Source organism: Lynx canadensis, chromosome E3 (genome assembly GCF_007474595.2).
Source record: "Lynx canadensis isolate LIC74 chromosome E3, mLynCan4.pri.v2, whole genome shotgun sequence".
Lineage (NCBI taxonomy): Eukaryota > Metazoa > Chordata > Mammalia > Carnivora > Felidae > Lynx > Lynx canadensis.
The window spans coordinates 22395332-22414091 of NC_044318.1; the positions used below are offsets into that span (position 1 = coordinate 22395332).

At 53.6% G+C, this 18760-nt stretch overlaps 1 protein-coding gene across 8 annotated transcripts in view; it reads right to left on the bottom strand.

Annotated features, from left to right (window-relative positions):
• Positions 1-332: 332 nt before the first annotated feature.
• Positions 333-18760, bottom strand: part of XPO6 (exportin 6) — a 103986-nt gene continuing 85558 nt past the window's right edge. For all 8 annotated transcript variants that reach the window (XM_030301112.2, XM_030301110.1, XM_030301109.1 and 5 more), the window contains 10 exons: positions 17494-17638; positions 15362-15508; positions 14256-14445; positions 9517-9672; positions 8322-8436; positions 7967-8138; positions 6465-6626; positions 3840-3938; positions 3477-3707; positions 333-1038 (listed from right to left, as the gene is read on the bottom strand). In XM_030301112.2, coding sequence (XP_030156972.1) covers positions 937-1038; positions 3477-3707; positions 3840-3938; positions 6465-6626; positions 7967-8138; positions 8322-8436; positions 9517-9672; positions 14256-14445; positions 15362-15508; positions 17494-17638 — 1519 coding nt within the window. In that variant the 3' untranslated portion in view covers positions 333-936. The remainder of the gene's footprint in view (positions 1039-3476; positions 3708-3839; positions 3939-6464; positions 6627-7966; positions 8139-8321; positions 8437-9516; positions 9673-14255; positions 14446-15361; positions 15509-17493; positions 17639-18760) is intronic.

An 18760-nucleotide genomic window follows, 5' to 3' on the forward strand; every position in this document is an offset into this window, starting at 1 on the left:
CTGCCTGGGTGTCTAGAAAGGATCCATTCTCGAGGAGGAGAGGAATGGGATCCCGTGCCTGAGGAGCAGGGGTGGTGGACCCCAGTGGACTCCACCCCCACCCCCGCCACCGGATGACCTGTAAGAGCCAGCTCCCCGCCCTCCGCCCCAGAGAACCGGAAGTCCCGTGTCCTTCCGCCGCTTCACTGAGAGGCTGTCCAGGCGGCCCTCCTGCGTGTGCGCTCCCCCGGCACAGTCCCACGCCCCTCACCGCCCTGCTCCGCACCAGGATGTCCTCCACCCGCACGCTGGCCCAGGGAGGCCCCGAGTGGAAAGACGCTCCCTGACCGGCGTTTCTATAACAACAACATAAGCATTTTATTTTTCATTAAGCTTCTTAGTTTCTTAGTATCACAATGGAATGATGAGAAAACGGGAACAAAAACCCACGAGTCTGCGAATCTCTGACAAAACGCAGAGACTTCAAGGCAATCGGAGGGGAGGGCGGGAGAGGCTGGGCAGAAGTGCCCAGATAGTCTCGCGTCAGGCCTCTCCGCCGCCGGCCGGGCGGGTTGGGTGGGGGCGGAATGGTGAGAAGATGGCACTGTCACGAGCGGTCCCCGGCGCTTCTGCCTCACGGCTGGTGTCCTCGGGAGGTGCGCGGACGGCCCACAGGATTCCCCGGCCTCCCTGGTGCCTGGGCGCAGGAGCCCCCCGCCCACCCCTGACGTCCGGGGGCATCCCAGCCAGCGCTGAGGGGCACCCCGAAGCCGGGTCGGCTGGGTGGGCGGCGGGAGGGGGGCGTGGAGGAGCGGGGGGCAGGCAGCCGGTCAGGGTGCGGGGATCCGAGGAGCGGCGAGGCCCGTGAGGGGGCGCCTGTGGCGGAGGGCGGAGGAGGGCGGAGGCGGTGCGGGCGCGGCAGCAGCAGGTGTGTCCCGTGGTGGCGGGCGGCCGCGCCTAAAGCTTCACAGTGCCGGGGGGCAGGCTGTCGTTGCACAGTCTGTAGTAGCGCAGGTCGTTGACCAGCCTGTGCACGTTCTGGGTGAACGAGGGCAGGTCCTGGAAGGCAGGGGCACAGCTGCAGCCCAGCCCCACCCCGCACCCCGGCTCACCCCCAGCCCCCGCCACTTCCGTCCCAGCACGCTCGAACCTTCTACGCCTCCTCGCACCCTCCTCGCACCGTGTCAGCACAGGCACTGCGGGAGAGCCAGAAGCGGAGCGAACGCCCCCCTGGCGCTCCCCACGCGCAGGCCTGCACAGCCGCTCAGGGACCCACCCCCTCGAACCCCACCCAAGCCCGCGACGCACGGTGCGTTCACACCACCGTCGTAAGGGTGAAGACAGCGAACCGCAGAGCGATCGCGGAACTTGCCCCAGGTTACACAGAAAGCAGGGAGGGGGTCCAGACCGGACTCGCTCGTGCACGGGGGCACGCCTGCCAACGCACACCTCTCCTTCGCCACGGCCAAGCCACGTCCACAGAGTCCACCCCCGCCCGGGCCCCAGGCGGGCCCGACCAGTCAGCAGGGACGCATCGGCGGCACCCACGGGCTGCAGACACCCATCGAGAGGGCCCCTCGCAGCCGGAACCCAGACCCCACCAGAGGCCACAACAAGAGCACCGGGGGTCAGCCCCCTCATGTTCAGGCCTGGATCACCCGTGGCCAGAGCGCAGGTCCAAATGCGGAGTGACCCCAACGGTGCCTGCCACAGAGCGAGTGCGCAGGCCTTCTGAAAGCCCAGTGGCAGGGCGGGTTCCGGAAACGGCTGAAGCCACCGACAGCTCCCCTCGCCCACCCACGCCTCACCCTGCTAATCTGTCCTCTTCGGCTTCCGCTCAAAGCCTGCCTCTTCTAAAAAGGCCCCAGCTGCCCAGGCCAGCACCCCTGCTCATCGCTGTTGAGCCGCCCTCGGCTCCCCCTGTGCGTGGGCAGTACACACCGGCTCCCGAGTGAGAAGGCCCAGCCGAGGGATCCTGCTTCCTGGCTCTAGCGTTCCCGGGCTCTGAACTGCTAACTAACGGCTGACCCTGCGGAGCCTGGGCTCATCTGTGAAATGGGATTAACAACAAGACCTGTATACGCTTCAGAAGGCTGCTGGAAGGCTCACGAGAGCCGGGACATGTGACGTGGCCGGCCCGGCGTCATCCACGGAGGGCGCCGCCGCCTGTCTTCCCAGGGAGGCTCCTCTGAAGCAGGGACGGACTGAGCCCCAACACCCTCTCCGGGGCCGAGAGGCAGCCAACTTCAGGTACAGAGGGAACTGGTGAGTGGAGGCACTGATTCCTTTACTCATCCTCCAGAAAACAAACCAAGGGGTGTCTCTTAGATCAGTGGCTCCCAAATGCCAAATTCAAATTTCCTGGGGGAGGATACAAGAATATGTTCCTGTGTGTTTCATAAGCACCCCAGGTGCACTGATGCATATATAGATTTGGAAGCCCGGCTTCCAATCGAGAAGTTGGCTGACAATGACATCACTAGAAACTGACAGTTAAATATCAGGATGTGGTCTCCAGGAAAAGGAAGGAAAAATACCCAAGTGGCTGAAGTGAACTTTAAGAAAAAGTTTAGGAGGGAACAAGACATCCCAGAAAGATTCCAAGACAAGGGAAAACAGGACCTGAGTCTAAGAAAGCACTATCCTGACACACGCCACAGACGAGACGGGCAAGCGGTGAGAGGAGTCTGCTCCAGCGAGAGCGATGTGTAAATCTGAACACTAAAGGGGAACCGTGGGCAGGCTGCTCCAGGGTGGGAGGCAAGGCAGGGAAGCATGAGGACGTGGGAGAACGATTTCGTCTTGCCATGTGTCAGGTGGTGAAGGGCGAAAAGGACTTGTTCCGTGGGAAGAGTTCCAGGAAAAGCCTATCGGGCAAGCGAAGAAACCTAACGGCTGAGAGAGGAAGCAGGGCAGGTGAGTGCCCAGGAGGGAGGCGCCGGGACAGAAGCCGGGTGCCACGGGACCCGGACACACGGGCAGCGCTGGCTCCGTGTGCACCCACAGCCACCCAAGGTGCTGCACGGGGGGCCACAGAGCCCACCCTCCCACCACGTTCCCTGAGCGGGCAGCGAGGGGCACAAGGGGGTGTGCTGCAGGGGCTTCTCCGAGGACCCGGCAGCAGGTCAGCCCACACGGAACCGGGAGGCCTGGGGAGAGCCCAGGGGCCCATCTCGAACTCTGGGGACTCAGAGACTCCTGAGCACCAGTCTTCGCAGCCTGTCTGCGAGTTCACGACCCGTGAGGGAACAGCGTCCGGATCCCGGGGGAGAAGCACAAAGAAGCTGAGGCAGTCGGACGGACTGCTGGGGCCGGGGCCCAGGGGCTGACGTGAAGAACACACACCGGGGGAGGCGTGTGCCCCTGCGTCCAGCCGCGGCACCAAGTCGTTCAGGAGCCACCGGCGGGTACAGACCACTGCCCCTTCCTCCCTGAGCAGGCCCCAGGCGTGAGAGCCCTGGCCCGTCCTCCCTTTAGCCTGGCCTCTCTCTCCTCACCCGATCCATCTTGAAATTCCGCCCCAGCACATTTTTCTGGTTGGCATCCACGCCATCACAGCTGGTCAGAAACTCTGGGAGGAAGGCTGCAAAGAAGCCGTCAAAGTCCACAGAGGCCATGTTGTAAATGGCAATGCCGATCTCCTCCTGCAGAAGGTCGTGGGACTTGTGAACCAGGACCTGTAGCAGCACGTTCACAAACTGAAACAGCATGGTGGTCCGGAAGATCTTCTGCAGACAGAGAGGCCTGGGTAAGCCAGGGCACGAGGGCCCGCTCTGCCCCTGGGGCCTTGAGGAGGGTGGGACTCCACCCGCCCCCGGGGCAGCTCTGACGAAGGGTCCTTCCCGAGAGGGGGCACTGACCTTGTGGTATAGCTTCTGCTTGGTGTTGAGAGTCTCCAAGTAGAAGAGATTTTGTTTAAATAGGTGGATATCAGGCTGGAGAAAGGACTGTCCGAAAGCCTAGAAATAAGACCACTGTGTTATAAGCACCATTTAAACCACCTCAGACCAGGCCCTCAAGGGCCCCCGCCCCACACCAAAAGAATGGGCGTGCCACAGGCAGTTCCTCATGCCCACCACAGGGCTAAGGTATCCACTGCCTTGATTCTTCTGCTCAGATCTTGGAATGTTCCTGTGTAGTCTTAGCTCTTTTTTTTTTAATGTTTATTTGGGCGGGGGGGGGGGGGGGGGACAGAGAGAGACGGAGACACAGAATCCAAAGCAGGCTCCAGGCTCTGAGTTCTGACACCAGGCTTGAACTCACAAGCGGTGAGATCATGACCTGAGCCGAAGTCGGACGCTTAACTAACTGAGCCACCCAGGCGCCCCTAGTCTTAGCTCTTAAGTCCTCCCCACTGGGCCTCACTTCACATCTTGGTTTCACCTTGGCCTTTTGGAATAAACCTCCAGATCCCTTCATGGATTCTGCCTGTGTAGCGAGAAGCTGCCCACCCTCTCCTCGGCGTCCCAGCTCTTATAAACCACAAATCCTGGGAGGCTCCTTCAACCAGCTGCCTCTGCTTGGGGTTAAGCAACAGCAAAGTTTTAAACTGCTTTGTAATTTCTGGGCTATGAGCTATTAGTCCAAGGACAAAAAGAAACGCCCCCCCGGACCTGACCAAAACCACCCCCAAGCTGATGACGTACAAGCCCCCACCCCTAACAAGCTGCTGATTGCTCTGTCATTCTGACCCCAGGCCCCTGAGCTACAAGAAGGGCGTCTTATAATGCCTGCTACAGCAGTGACATCTCCATGATGCCCAATGTTTTATTTACTTTTTTAAGTTGGGTTTACTGAAGTGTGTGACACAGAAAAACTCCCTCTTTCGGGGTGCACTGCTGTGTGACTGGTACAGGGTCATCTAACCACCATGACAATCAAAACACACATTTCCATCTCCCCCCACCCCCCAAAAGTGTCCCTGGTGTCTCCGTTAGTAGTCAGCCTTCTCCCCTGCCCCTGGGCGACCACTGCTCATTCTCGGTCCCTCCAGTTTTGCCTTTTCCAGAATGTTATATGACGTAATGGAATCATATGGCATGTAGCCTTTTGGGTCTGGCTTCTCACCCAGCACAACGTGACCTATGTTGGTGTTGGTGTAAGAATGTTCCTTTTTACTGTCAAGTAGCAGTCCGTTATATGTGTGTGCCTCAGTTTACCCACTCACCAGATGATGGATATCTGGATTCTCTCCAGATTTGGGCAATTATGAGAAAAGCCACTATAAATACCCGTGGACACGTGGCATGAATATGTTTTCATTTATCTTAAGTAAAACGCTTAGACGTAGGATTGTTGGTCAGGAAACTGCCAGACTGTGAAGCCGTCTTCCAAACTGGCTTTTACCAGTCCCGAGCAGGGGGCCAGCCATCACCAAGAAGGCTTAAAAGCAAGGCTGAAGAGAGGGATGGGAGGGGAGCAAACACTTGAACACTCCACACCCAAGGCCCCGCCGGGGACAGAAGGGCAGCAGGAGACCAGGCGTAGGGCTCGTGCTCATCCAGACTCTCCACACTGGGAGCGTGTGCCTGTGTGCCGACTGGGGCCTAAAGGGGGTAAGGGGAGAATCCCTCTGCCCATGCTGTGAAGAAAACCCTGCACTGAAACAAACAAAAGGAGAACCCTCTACTCCAACCTAGGCTTAGAACAAAAAGTTCTACGATCCAGTGCAGAATGAGGATAGTGCCGGAAAGCAGCCACGAGGCAGCCTGGCCACTCTAGCCTCCCACGGCGGGAGACCACTTGCTTCACAGGGCGGTGTTCCACCAGAATAGTGCGGTACGGGCCAGAATGATCTTTTTTTTTTTTTTTTTTTTTTTTTTTTTTTTTTTGTTAAATTTATTTATTTATTTATTTTAATGTTTTATTTTTGAGACAGAGAGAGAGCATGAGCAGGGGAGGGGCAGACAGAGAGCGAGACACAGAATCTGAAGCAGGCTCCAGGCTCCGAGCTATCAGCACAGAGCCCGACGCGGGGCTCGAACTCACGAGCTGCGAGAACATGACCTGAGCCGAAGTCAAACGCTCAACTGACTGAGCCACTCAGACGCCCCCTGAATGACCTTTTAAAAATGCAGATCACTGGGTCCCTCTCCAAGGGGGAGTCTCCCCAAGAGACTCCACTCAGCTCCCAGTCAAGGAGGCCTCAACAGCTGTGCTGACGGCAGGCAGTCCCCTCGCACTTGGGAAACACAAGTGCCAGCTGCGGAGCATACACTAACTCATCCAACCTCACAATAAACCCATCAGATAAGCAGCATTCTCCCCACTTGATAGATGGGAGAGACTGGGGCTCCAAGAAGTTAATTAACTTCCTAGGTCACAAGAGGTAGTAACCAAGCTTCGACCCAAGACGACCTGGCTTCCCCATATGTCAGGGAAGCAAACCAAGGGACGGCCAGCCAGTGGCCCCAGCTGGTGTCCAGGATGAGGCCTGTTCGTCCCGGGATCACACGGCAGCCTCACCGGCTTTTCCAGCACATTACCTGCATGATGGCACTGAACTGAGGCTCATTCTCCATCTGCTCCTCAGCGATCCCCCTCTGGACACTGGCCAGGACAGTGGACTTGAAGAAGTACCTCCAGTTGTGATGGAGCGTCCGGAACAGGAGCTCAAACAGCTCAGCCTTCACATCAGGGGAGGGGCGCTGTGGAGACACACAGACCCTCAAACCTTCCCTTCCTGCGGCTCTGGGGGGCCACTCACAGCCTCAGCTCCGAGCAGCAAGGAGGCCCGGGCAACGCCTGATAACAGCAAGCAGAGTGTCAGTGTCCCCCGACACTGCCATCTGGTCCAGTCCCCTTCAGGCCAGCAGTTCAAACCAGGTGTATTTCCGCAGAGACACGATGCCCGGGCCAGTACCAGGGTCGGTGCCCTTTTTCTGAGGGAAACCCTCAGCCCTCTAAGCCGGGAGAAAACGGCTACCAAATGGCAGAGCAATGAGCGATATGGGTTTCCTGTTTAGAAAGCAGCTGATCTGATCTGTCACCTCTTCTTGGCTGTGTTGTTCCTTCCCCCAGGATAAAAACCGCTGTCCCAGCTAACCTGTTGACCCATGCAAGACAAGTAAGAAGTTTTAAAAGCAGTTTTGCCGTCTACAGAAGAGGAGTCACAGAGCACCTGGAAGGCACAGCAAGCAGCGTCAGGGGACCTCGGAGGAGGCAGCGTGTGGCGCTGAGCGCTCTCTGGGCCTGTGTCCCCGGTCACCGGCAGCAGGGTTCTGGGAGGAGGGGAGGCTCAGCAGTATTTTCTAACTGAACAAAAAATCTCCAAGTCATTGGAGGGCATGCCAGGTCACGGTATTCCAGATGTCTCTGTAGAATTCAAAACTGTAAGCCCCAGATATATTTAATTCAGCCTTGATTAAAATTAAATTGGGACCAGAGGGCACGAGCTCCCATGGCAGGAATCCCTACAGGGCCCAAGCATGTTTAACGCCGCAAAGCAACTCACTCACTTAAGCCTTAGTTGGGGGACTTAAAAAGGTTAGCTCTTACTTAACTATCACATAAAATTTAGTTAAATTCACACTTATTCTGGATCCTGTCATGCTGAATGTAGGTTTTCTAAGGATGTGGAGTGTTTCTTTAACAACAAAACTTTTACATGGTTCCAAGCACTGGCCTCGTATCCTTGAGACCGGTGCATGGGCTTACTAGTATGTCTTAACAAGTACGTCTTGTTACGGTGTTTGCCGGAGAAAACCACGTATTCACCTAAAGTTAGAAGCTATTTGCCACGGAGACTGATCTTACTCGCCAACCAGCCTCGCACTTAACCTGCTGTGTTTTCCCTAGGCTAGTTCCAATTAACTCGACCGATGAAAAAAGACTGGACCAAGCTAAAGGCATTCTTTCCCGGAAAAAATTATTTTACAGAAAAATAACTAACAAGTGAGCTTTAAAACACTGCATTTTCTTTACTATCTCGTTCCCTCCTCGGCTGCAGAAGCGAGGCAGCACAGGGGACCACCCCAGCCCCTCATACCTCGGCAATGATGGGGTACACCTGCTCCATGCACAGGGAGATGATGCTGGGGAGAAAAGGCTTGAACACCTGGCCAGGCTCCTGGACCACCACCTGCAGGATCTTCAGGAACTTCTCCACCACCCGGCAGCCAGTGCTGCCTTCGTGGAGGATGCTCTCGGCCAGCTGTTCTCTGCAGACAAGGGGAAGCACGCAGTAGCCAAAGAAATGCTCTCTGGGGGGGCCAGCATGAAAACCAACGCTCACGGCAAGTGAAGAGAAAGGAGCACAAAGTCCTAGGTCTTGTGGCCGGCCCCACCCCTCCTTGTCCCCTGGGAGTCTGGAAGCCACGGACAGCAGGTCTGTGGTTGGTTACCTGGTAAACATGTTGAGGAAGGTCTGGATGATCTGCTCCGTGAAAGGCACGCCCATCTGTACTCTAAGGCCTCGGAACAGAGTGAGGAAGAAGCTCAGCATCTCGTCAGTCACATCTAAGCAGAGGCACAAAGCGAACGGTCAGAGGCGCGAGCACACGAGGGTAAGTGGAAGCCCGGGGCCTGGCTGACCTCCTTTTTTCAATCTGCACTATCCTCTCTCCCGAAGGCTTCCTGCTGGAAGAAATTTCCCCCAACACCATCGGAGCCGTGATGCAAAGCGGGAGATGACTGAGGACATGCTGGGACGACGGCTCCGGCCTCGCGAACCTCTGGCTCACAACGGCTCACTAGAGGAAGCAAAGGTCACCTCGAAGCCTCCCTCGCCAGCCGGCATCCAGCGACACCGAGTTTTCACCGCAGGTGGGCCATTTTGCGCTCACGCTGACGGAGCGATTCAACCGGGTCAACACCTGAGTGCTTCTGCCATTTCGTTCTCTGATCGCTAATCCCCGCACTTGGGTCAGAGGTTAAGTGGCTGAAAATGGATAATGACTGTGTATTCAGGCTGCGTGGCCCTCTATTATTAATGGTCCATTATCATTAATGGACCAATAATGGGACTAATTGCCAAAAACGTTGGTTACGTTTCCTCCGGTTCCACTGGCAGATCTCAACAATCATCTCGTACAGTGTTCTGGCTCCAACCTCACACACTCCGCTTACAAGAGGCAATCAGTGAGTGCTTGCTGACTGACAGGCCCCAATAGTCCTCTCCGAAGACTGACGAGGCTGCTGCAAATGCTCTCCCGAGAGCCAGAAAGAGCCTCTATCGGGTGAGGGAGGGAACCAGGTCGGCAAAACCCACCTTGCCATCTAAGGAAATAGCGGCACTCGTGGGAAAAAGTTCCTTCCCCTCCTTTACAGAGCCCCCTGCACCTCATCCACTCATGGCCACGCTGGGAGAAGGCAAAGACTTAGAAGCGAGCCCCAGGTAGACGCCCCAAGTGACTCCGGGCCACACGACACAGGCGCAAGGCCCAGGTGAGGGCTCCACGGGGCCTCAGCCCCCCTCCCCCGCCATGAGCGTCCCTGCCCTCTGCCTTCAGAACCCGGGCCCCGCACCGCCAGCTCCTTGTGTTCTGCCGAGCCGAGCAGTCGCTCTGGGCCTTGCAGGCGCCTGCCAGCAGCTCCTACCTGACTGGTGGATAAAAGCTGGAAAGAGGGCCAGGGACACTTGCACGGATTCCTGCAGCGACTGGTAGCAGATCTGCCGGGACTTGGTGGACTCCCCGGAGATGCTGTCCACGATGTCTTCTAAAACACTGAGCGTCTGGTGGATAATCACTTTGGCTGCAAATCGAGATTCAGTGCATGTTATGACTTGTCGGAGGATAAAGCAGGGGGCGGGGAATACCCGGGAGGGGGCGAGATTCACAGAAGTATTCGGAGGGCAATCGCAGAAACCTTGCTGAACGAACACAGTCTCTCTTCATGGGCTTCTCCACCTCTCCCGTCTCTCTCTCCCTACACCCTCTTCTTTCTTCTTTTCTCCGCCAGGACTCTGGCTGCCTGCTTGCTCAGATTTTTGCCTCTCTTCTGCCTCTGTCCACCAGAAACAAGGCCACCCAGAGGAAAAGATAAAACGTGGCCCCCAGTTAGGTGTCTAGATTCTAAGACGGCGAACAGACGGGTGAGACTGGGCGTCCCAAGGTAATCACCCCAGGTGAGAATGGACAGATGCAGATCCGACACCCCTTCCACCCGACGTGTACCTCCCCGCCTGGCGATCGGCAGCAGCACCCCGCTGGCCCACCTACTGCTGCTACGTTCGTGAATAAACTGCCTGTTCGCCCCTTATCCTACTGGGCCTGGGGCCTGACAATATATATGATTATTATGGTATCATATGATGTTATCAACAACATACACTTCTAATGAGACCCTGATGTAAACGCGATGCCTTCAGGGAACACAGAGAAAGCAGAGGTGGTGGCCAGCAAACAGGCAGGAGCTCAGAGGACACGGAAAGGGCCCTGATCAGAGGTGCCGGATAGGAACCACAGACGGGCACCTGACGGCCCTACACCCAGACAGGCTCCTTGTCAGTACACCGGGAATAGCCAACAGCCCCACCTTCACGGGGCTGCCGCGAGGATGAGAGACAAGGTTAAGAACGTGTCTAGCCCAGTGCCTGGCACATCGGAAGGTCCAGCACAGGGAAGCTGTCACCATTCCTCAGCACTGGTGGGGCTGGCTCCTCCCCTTAGACACGGAGCTTCCCACCGGCTGCCCTAAGAAGCACCCCCATGGCTCGGCCTGAGCTCAGCAGACTCAACGCTGGCAGAGCTCCAGAGGGCGGAACCAGAGCTGGGCTGAGGGCTGGCCTCTACCTGGTGGGGCTCCCTGGGTCGCCCTGGCCCCTCAAGCTCACCAGCCTCTGCGGCGGCCGAAGCAGCTTCCAGAGAAACGTAAAGCAGAAGGAATAGATGCTCTAGAGGAGCAGGTTTGACTCCTGACTCCACTAGATTCTGTCTCCTCATCTGAAAACGTGGACAGAGAGAGACCACCACCTCACTCAAAGGACTGAGCATGAAAGAGAAGAATGGCTCACGACGGGCCTGCTTCTCTAACGGCCAGCCACGCGGACCTCGGCAAGTGCACACAGGGCACACGCATCCCATGGAAGGAGCCCCTCCCTCACAGCTGCTACAAGGACCGGGGCCAGGAAACTGCACTCGGGTCAGACGTTTCTCCAAGACGACACAAGGCACAGGGAAAGCAGTTTAGGGGGAAGAGCCAGTAGAGTTAAGAGACCAAAACTTGACCTCTGATGTGTAAGGAAACTGAAATAAGAACCAAAGCGTACTCACAAAAATGTACAAGAGCAAACAGAAAGCACCATTAAATATGTAGTAACAGAGATACATAAAGTGTGATACCTTCCATGGAATAGGAGGTTATCAAATCATTAAAAACAATGCTTTTCAGAACAAAGGGGTGATGTCGTGCAGGACAAGGATCTGGAAGCATTCAGAACCAGATCTGACTCCCGGCCCCACCACCTTCTCTCTGATCCTGAGCAACCTACACCTGCTGAGCCTGGCGGGGGAGGGCGCTTCACAATGGAGAGACTGGCAGGCACTGCTCAAAGCAAGTGATCCCAGAGGGCATGCCAAAATGGGACACACAGAAGTGACACAACGGGAGGTACACGTCACTGCCCAGGTGGTATTCACACCCCAACTGCTGGAAACAATCAGACAGAAAAGATTATGGGACATTTTACACGGAAATGGGTTTGGACTCTTCAAAACTGTCAATGTCAAAAGAAACAAAAAACCAGGAATACTTTTCTATATTAAAAGACTGAAGAGGGGCACCTGTGGCTCAGTAGGTTGAGCGTCCAACACTTGATTTCAGCTCAGGTCTTGATCTCACAGTTCGTGAGATGGAACCCCATGTCGGACTCTGCACTCACGGTGCAGAGCCTGCTTGGGATTTTCTCTCACCCTCTCTCTCTTCTCCCCCGCTTTCTGCACTTGCTCTCTCAAATAAACAAATAAACAGAGATGTGACAACCAAACAGAACACAAGCTCCTTGACTGTATCTTGGACTTTTTAAGAAGCAAAAAAGGCCACTTTGGTAACACCTGGGGAAAACCTGAACATGGTCTATGTGTTAAATGACATTACCGTAATGTCACAACTTGGCTGTATTCGTGGTGTCTGGGTTACAGGAGAGAACACCTTGTTCTCACTCAAAGACAAAGGTTAAGGTGTCAAGGATGAAGTGTCGGTAACTTCCTTTATTTAAAGGGCTCTGCTAAAAAGAGGAAGTGTGTGGGGAGGTGGGAGGAAACACGAGTGTGGCAAAATACTAACAAGTGGTAAATCCTAGTGAAAGATACACGGTTGTTCCTTTGCTTCATCCTTCAACTATTCTGTAGGTTTGAAAAGTTTTCAAAGTACTAAACTGGGACAGGAAAAAACACTCCAGGCCTGGATTTGATCACTTGCGGCAGGAGGAGAAGACGAACCTCACAGGGCTGCAGGGAGGACCGCACGACGTAACGTACATGAAGTTCTGGGACCCCGCCTGGCACGCAGCGAACACCCCACAGACATTACTCTAAGTCTGTGCACCGTGGGAACCATGGGTTCCATTCAGCAAATAGTTCCAGCAGGTGGTGGCACCCGTTCTGCAGTGAAGCCATGGCCGCGGAAGCGTATGCTCTGGCCGACGAAAAGTGAGCGGAGATACAAATGATGGGTGTCACCTGCAGACCAGTGCTTTAAGAGCCACTGCACAAGCCCCCACGTCCCTGTCCCCGTATAAGCACAGACTGCGGGGGCGGCCTTCAGCGGCCTGGGTCGCTGAATCGCCAGGAAAATAAGCAGGACGTTCTCCAACCCCCGTGGCCCCAGCCGAACACGCAGTGTGAGCGAGAAATACATCTTTCTCCTGGATTAAGCCACTACGCTTTGGGCACTGTTTGTTACCACAGGGCAAACCTACCCAACCCATGCTGGCTGACTGACATAAGCACGTGTAAAATAAAGAGACAAAAGACCACTAGATTTTCTGAAACACGACTCCACACTAGCTGTATGTAACCCCTGCGCCAATGACTTCCTCTTACCCGAGTTTCCCCAGGGGTAAAATCAGGATAATCAACAGTGCCTAACTCGTAGGCTGATGTGGAAATTCAATGAATTAGTGAATGTAAAACACTGAGAACCAGGACCAGGCAAACACCAGACCGTGAAGGCTCGGCCGGAGGTGTGATGGCGGGGAGAGGACCGCCCAGGCAAGGGCCCAGCGCTCAGTACACCCTCACGAGCTCTGCTGCTCCCATGCAGCTCCAGAACTAGAAGACATACTTAAACAGAGAATAAGGATGACAATGAGAGAATTAAAAGGGTGACTTTCTTTTTTAAACAGTTTTTTTTTTTCCAACGTTTATTTTATTTTTGGGACAGAGAGAGACAGAGCATGAACGGGGGAGGGGCAGAGAGAGAGGGAGACACAGAATCGGAAGCAGGCTCCAGGCTCTGAGCCATCAGCCCAGAGCCTGACGCGGGGCTCGAACTCACGGACCGCAAGATCGTGACCTGAGCTGAAGTCGGACGCTTAACTGACTGCGCCACCCAGGCGCCCCAAGGGTGACTTTCTAAAATACTAAAACCAATGAGATTTAAGAGTTTTCCCCTTCTTTATACTATTCTAATATTTTTGTACAATAAGCATTATGGTAATGTCCCTGATTATGAAAGTGATGTTTTTTTAAAAAATGCTGGTATTTATTGCTATTTTTAACATTTGTTGACATTCTATGAATGATATTATCCAATAATGTTCCAATACTTTCTCACTGTGAAAATACTGTATTTTTTTAACATGTACTATAAAATTTGTACATCAGAGAAATCTGATGCCTTCTACTTGAACTGAGTTCTCTTGATTCATTTTTCTCTCCCTTTTTAATATAAATAATTAAACTTGAAGTGCCATTTGTGAAGATACCAAGTTCTTTCAAAGCCTCTGAAATACATGCATTTGGAGAAAGGTTAAAAATAGTTTCAAAAGACAGTTCTTAGATCTGCTCTTCCCAGTGAATTGCTTTGATTGCTTATATAAGTATCTGAAACGGATCAGTCCCTGTACATTTTTTTATCCAAAGAAGGCACCATTGACGGTTTACTTATTTTTGACATTTTAACTAAGAGAAGGGGTGTCCCACATTCAGGAAATAGGTCCAGCTGACGCGTTCACAGAATTCCACAGAGAAGCGGCTTCTACCGCCAAAGGCTGGCTCTCCCACTTTGCAGCTGAGGGACTACGGACAGATGAACGAATGCCTCATCGGCCACAAAGGAAGACAGCGCCTGGCCTACCTGTCTCCCCGGGCCGTCCCTGGCTCTGGGACACTTACTGTCATCCAGTGGCATCTTCCTCTGTGGGGCCGCAGCATTGGGTTTCAGATCGCGATAGTCCCGTGAGAGCGCGGAGATGAGGCTGGCGTGGTTGATGGAACGTACGGGCCACTGCTGCTCATTCTCAGGCAGGTTTGGCCACGGAAGCAGCAGGATGTTAGAGAGGGCTCGGCACACCAACACCTGAGCCTGAAAGAGACCACCCCCCCCCCCGCCCCAGGTATCCATCAGAGGGTTAAGAGCAACAGCCACGGCACCGGACGCAGCCTGGGCACCCAGGGCACACGCGGAGCTCAGGCCTCCGGGCTCCTTTCTCACAGGCTGGGCCTAAGGCTTCGGTCCAAATCTAAGGTAAGGCAGGGAGGAAAGTGAAAGTGAAGCAAAAACACCACGCCTCGGTCCAGCGCGTTCCAGGCCCCATCCTGGAATGTCATTTCCCGGTGCTGTCACTGCCCCTCTACTCTGGTACCTGCAGCATTACAGGGCGGGAGAGTCACAGTCACTGCAGACGCTCGGTCTAACCGGTCCCTTAGCTGCTGGCTCCCAACACCCTCGGAGGAGCCGCTGAGAACAGGGCTGAGAGAGAGAGAGAGGCTGCCGGAGAACCTCTTACGATCAATGTGCCTTTGGCGCCAGGTCAAAAGCAATACTCTGCCACCCCGGCTGCTCCCAAGTAACTGCTCCGACTCCCCTCCGACACCACCTGTGTCTTGCTGGTTTTTAAACTTCCAGCCTGAGCCTCCTGAAGGATTTTGTGAAAATCCTTGTCTGGAGCTTCTCAACCCTAAGAAAACAAACGTAACAACGGACTGTTTTAAACCAAAAGGAATGCAAAGAAGACGCTGACACCAGCCAAATCACTGGCTCTCAAAGCAGCGCCACCTCAGCACCTATCGGGAGGGTCTTTTACATCCTAATCCGCACACCGCCCGACTGCGTCGGGAAGGGCCTGACGACAGAGCACGGAGGCTGCCCTAAGTGCCACCTGGGAGGAAACCGTCTCTGGCGGCACAGCCCGTAAGCTCCGAGTGCGAAAGAAAGGCCAGACTCCTCTTGCTCAGCCTCACGGCTCCAGGGCCCATGCAGCGTGGCCCTGGGGTCTCACCTTATCGACGAGTCGCTGAGCAGAGGCATCGGTGATTCTGTTGAACACTTTCTGCACCGCGGGGATGCTGATCAGAAAGACGGGCCGCACGGTGGTGGCCAGTGAGACCAGTAAGTGGCATGCAGATAGCAGCAACTTGTCTTGGACCTGGAGACAGAAGAGAACGTGTCGGTTCACTAGCTCTCCCGCGAGGCTGCGATTCGAAGAACTCTGACGAGGCAGTCACAAGCCAGATCTGCTGCCGGGCTGTCGTTCCACATAACTCAGGCTCTGTGTCCAAGAAGTTTCCGGGGACGGCGCCCAGCAACGAGGCACGCTCCTCTGTGCCACGTCGCAGCTCCTGACCTCACGCCGGGAGCGCCACCTCCAGTTCCTCCTGTCCTCAGTCGCTGGCACCTCTGGGTGCGATCGCTTCTCAGCTCCAAAACTTCCACGGCAGACTCCTTGGCATGTCATTCAAACTACTCGGGACTGTTCACCACACTCCTCCCGCTCCAACCAAGCCAACGTCTCTCTCCACCCGCCTTCCAACACTCAACCGGTCACGCCAGGCTCTCCTGCTTCCTCCCCTCCGCGTGCCAATCAAAAACCTGGTTCAAGGACCATCTGCCCTTTTCAAATTAGCAAAAGAGAAAACTCTTTATAGATACGACGTAATGCTGGTAAGACTGGTAAAAAACAGCACACCAAAGAATCACGGGCATGCAGTTACTTTCGAAAGAAATATTATTAGAATTTCCTAGAACCACACATTATCCCTAACCTTTAACCTTTAATCCCGCTTTAAGAAAATCACCTAAAAGGATAAAGCTAAGTGCATACGTGCATTTCAGAATGATCTATGGTGATTTTTTTCAAATGCAGGCAACATTAAAGTCCAGCAATGGCTGGATACATCATAAATTATATAAATCCCCCCTTGTGGGATATTGTAACTCATTTACAAATTACAATCACAAACTGATCAAAACCTGGGGCACCTGGGTGGCTCAACTGATTAAGCATCTGACTTCCGCTCAGGTCATGAGCTCATAGTTCATGGGTTTGAGCCCCACGTCGGGCTCTGTGCCGACAGCTCGGATCCTGGAGCCTGCTGCAGATTCTGTGTCTCCCTCTCTCTCTGCCCCTCCCTCGCTCACACACACTCTCTCTCTCTCTCAAAAATAAACATCAAAAAAAATTTTTTAACAAGCTAAACAAAACCTTATGGAAATCAATACACTGTTAAGAGGAGGACAGAATGCTACGTAGATTAAGACTACAAAAAGACAGGGCCCAGTTGGTTGCTTGTCCAACTCTTGATCTCAGGTCTCGTCATGATCTCGTGGTTCACGTGACAGAGCTCCAAGTCGGGCTCTGCGCTGACAGCTCGGAGACTGCTTGGGATTCTCCTCCTTCTGACCCTCCCACACTTGCACTCTCAAAGCAAATAAACTTTAAAGAAAAAAAAAAAAAAAAAAGATGAACACCTATATGCTCCGTAATATAAACTGATGGTTTTCTCAAAGGACAGCTGAGTAGAAGCTGTCAAATTTACTTGGATGCACCTTTGACCCGGTAAATCCACTTTCTGGAACCCATCCTACAAGGATGTACATACCAAGAACTAATTTCCATCAACAGGAGAATTATAAAACATTCCCACTACCAAACAGCAGTGTTTTAGAATGGGGGATTAAATAGTACCATAAATTTTCGGTCTATAATTTAAACAGTGTTTAACTTCTTCACAATGAGCATGCATTCATGTGGGACTGTGGTTAAAAACTTAAGCTACCTTTGAGTTTATATGGACCACAGCTCAAAAGGAACATGAGAGGACACGTGGTTCTATGGTAGTGCTGAGAATTACGGGTCTAACACCATGCAATATTTTGATTTTATAATAAGTGGGTATGTGGACAAAAGGACAAGGACTTAGATACAAAGTGTAGCCCTTGGGGCGCCTGGGTGACTCAGCTGGTTGTGTCCAACTCGATTTCGGCTCAGGCCACGATCTGGAGGTTCGTGGGGCCGAGACCCGCGTCAGGCTCCGCGGTAACGGTGCGGAGCCTGCTCGATGTTCTCCCTCGGCCCCCCCCCGCCCCCGCAATAAACAAACTTAAAAAGCATAGCCCTTGCTGCCTTAGGACCTTGGTGCTGATCAGAGGTGTGACGGCATCCATGGTGGTGGAGACGAGCGTAACAAACTGCTGTGTGTTCTGCCGATGAGCTTCACTGCAGTACTGCGCTAGCCAGTGAGAGTACGCCTGGAGAGCAGCCAGGGACTGGGCATGCCTGCAAAGGGGAGAGAAGATGCGATTTCAAAGGTTAAGGTCAAGACATATGAGCATCAAACTTGTGTCCACAGCAAGTAAGGATTCCACTCATTGCATTTACCATTCTAAGACACGCGAGACGGCACAGAAATCACATACTCGCTCAGGTAGGACCTAAAAATCAAAACTCATCATCTAAATGTTGCCACCACTGCCTGTGACACAGAAAGCAGTCAGTGCTCTATGAAGCTACAGCTCCTTTTAGTGGACAACGAATTTTAGGAAACGAGAGCCTGGGGACTTAGGGGTCTCACCGCTCCTAGGACCTTTTAGGGGACAGAGCTAGGATTCAGGCAGACACCACGTGGAAATCAAACTGGTCGCCACCAACCAGGTGGCAAGTTGAGCTCAAGCACCTCAGACAGGACACAAGAAGGGCACACCACCACCTATCTAGTGTTCTCGCGAAAAATGTTGACCATCGATCTCATACAGATCAACAACCAGACAAATTTCGATTTTTAAGATTTTCCTTAGGAAAAAAAATTAAGAGGGTGCCTGGGTGGCTCAGTCGGTTCAGTGTCTGACTCTTGATGTGGGCTCAGGTCATGACCTCACGGTTTGTGAGTTCAAGGCCGGCATCAGGCTCCGTGCTGACAGCGCAGAGGGCCTGCTTGGGATTCTCTCTCTCTCCCTCCCTCTCTCTGCTCCTCTCCCGCTTGCACTCTCTCTCTCAAAATTAAGTGAACATTTAAAAACAAAAAAATTAAGACCTAAATCTCCCCAAAACTTCATTTCTCTTTCCCTCATCTGACTCTCCTCCTTTCCCTCCCTCCCACCAACATGTACAATCTCGGGAGCTGATCTAGATTATGGGAGAGAAATGTAGTATGGGATTCATGATTAGTTAGACATGGGATCCAAAGAAAGAAGGACACTTCTGAGGCAACTGGAGAAATTAGAGTATGGAAAAATACATACATATACACTCTTAAAAACCCCAGATATTACGGCATCCATGAAAGTCTCAGAGTATTGATAACGGTATTATGGTTATGTAGGAGGAGGACCTTGTTCCCAGAGATATGTGCTCAAGAGTTTATAGGTGAAGTGACATGTTGGCAATTTATTTTCAGTTTAC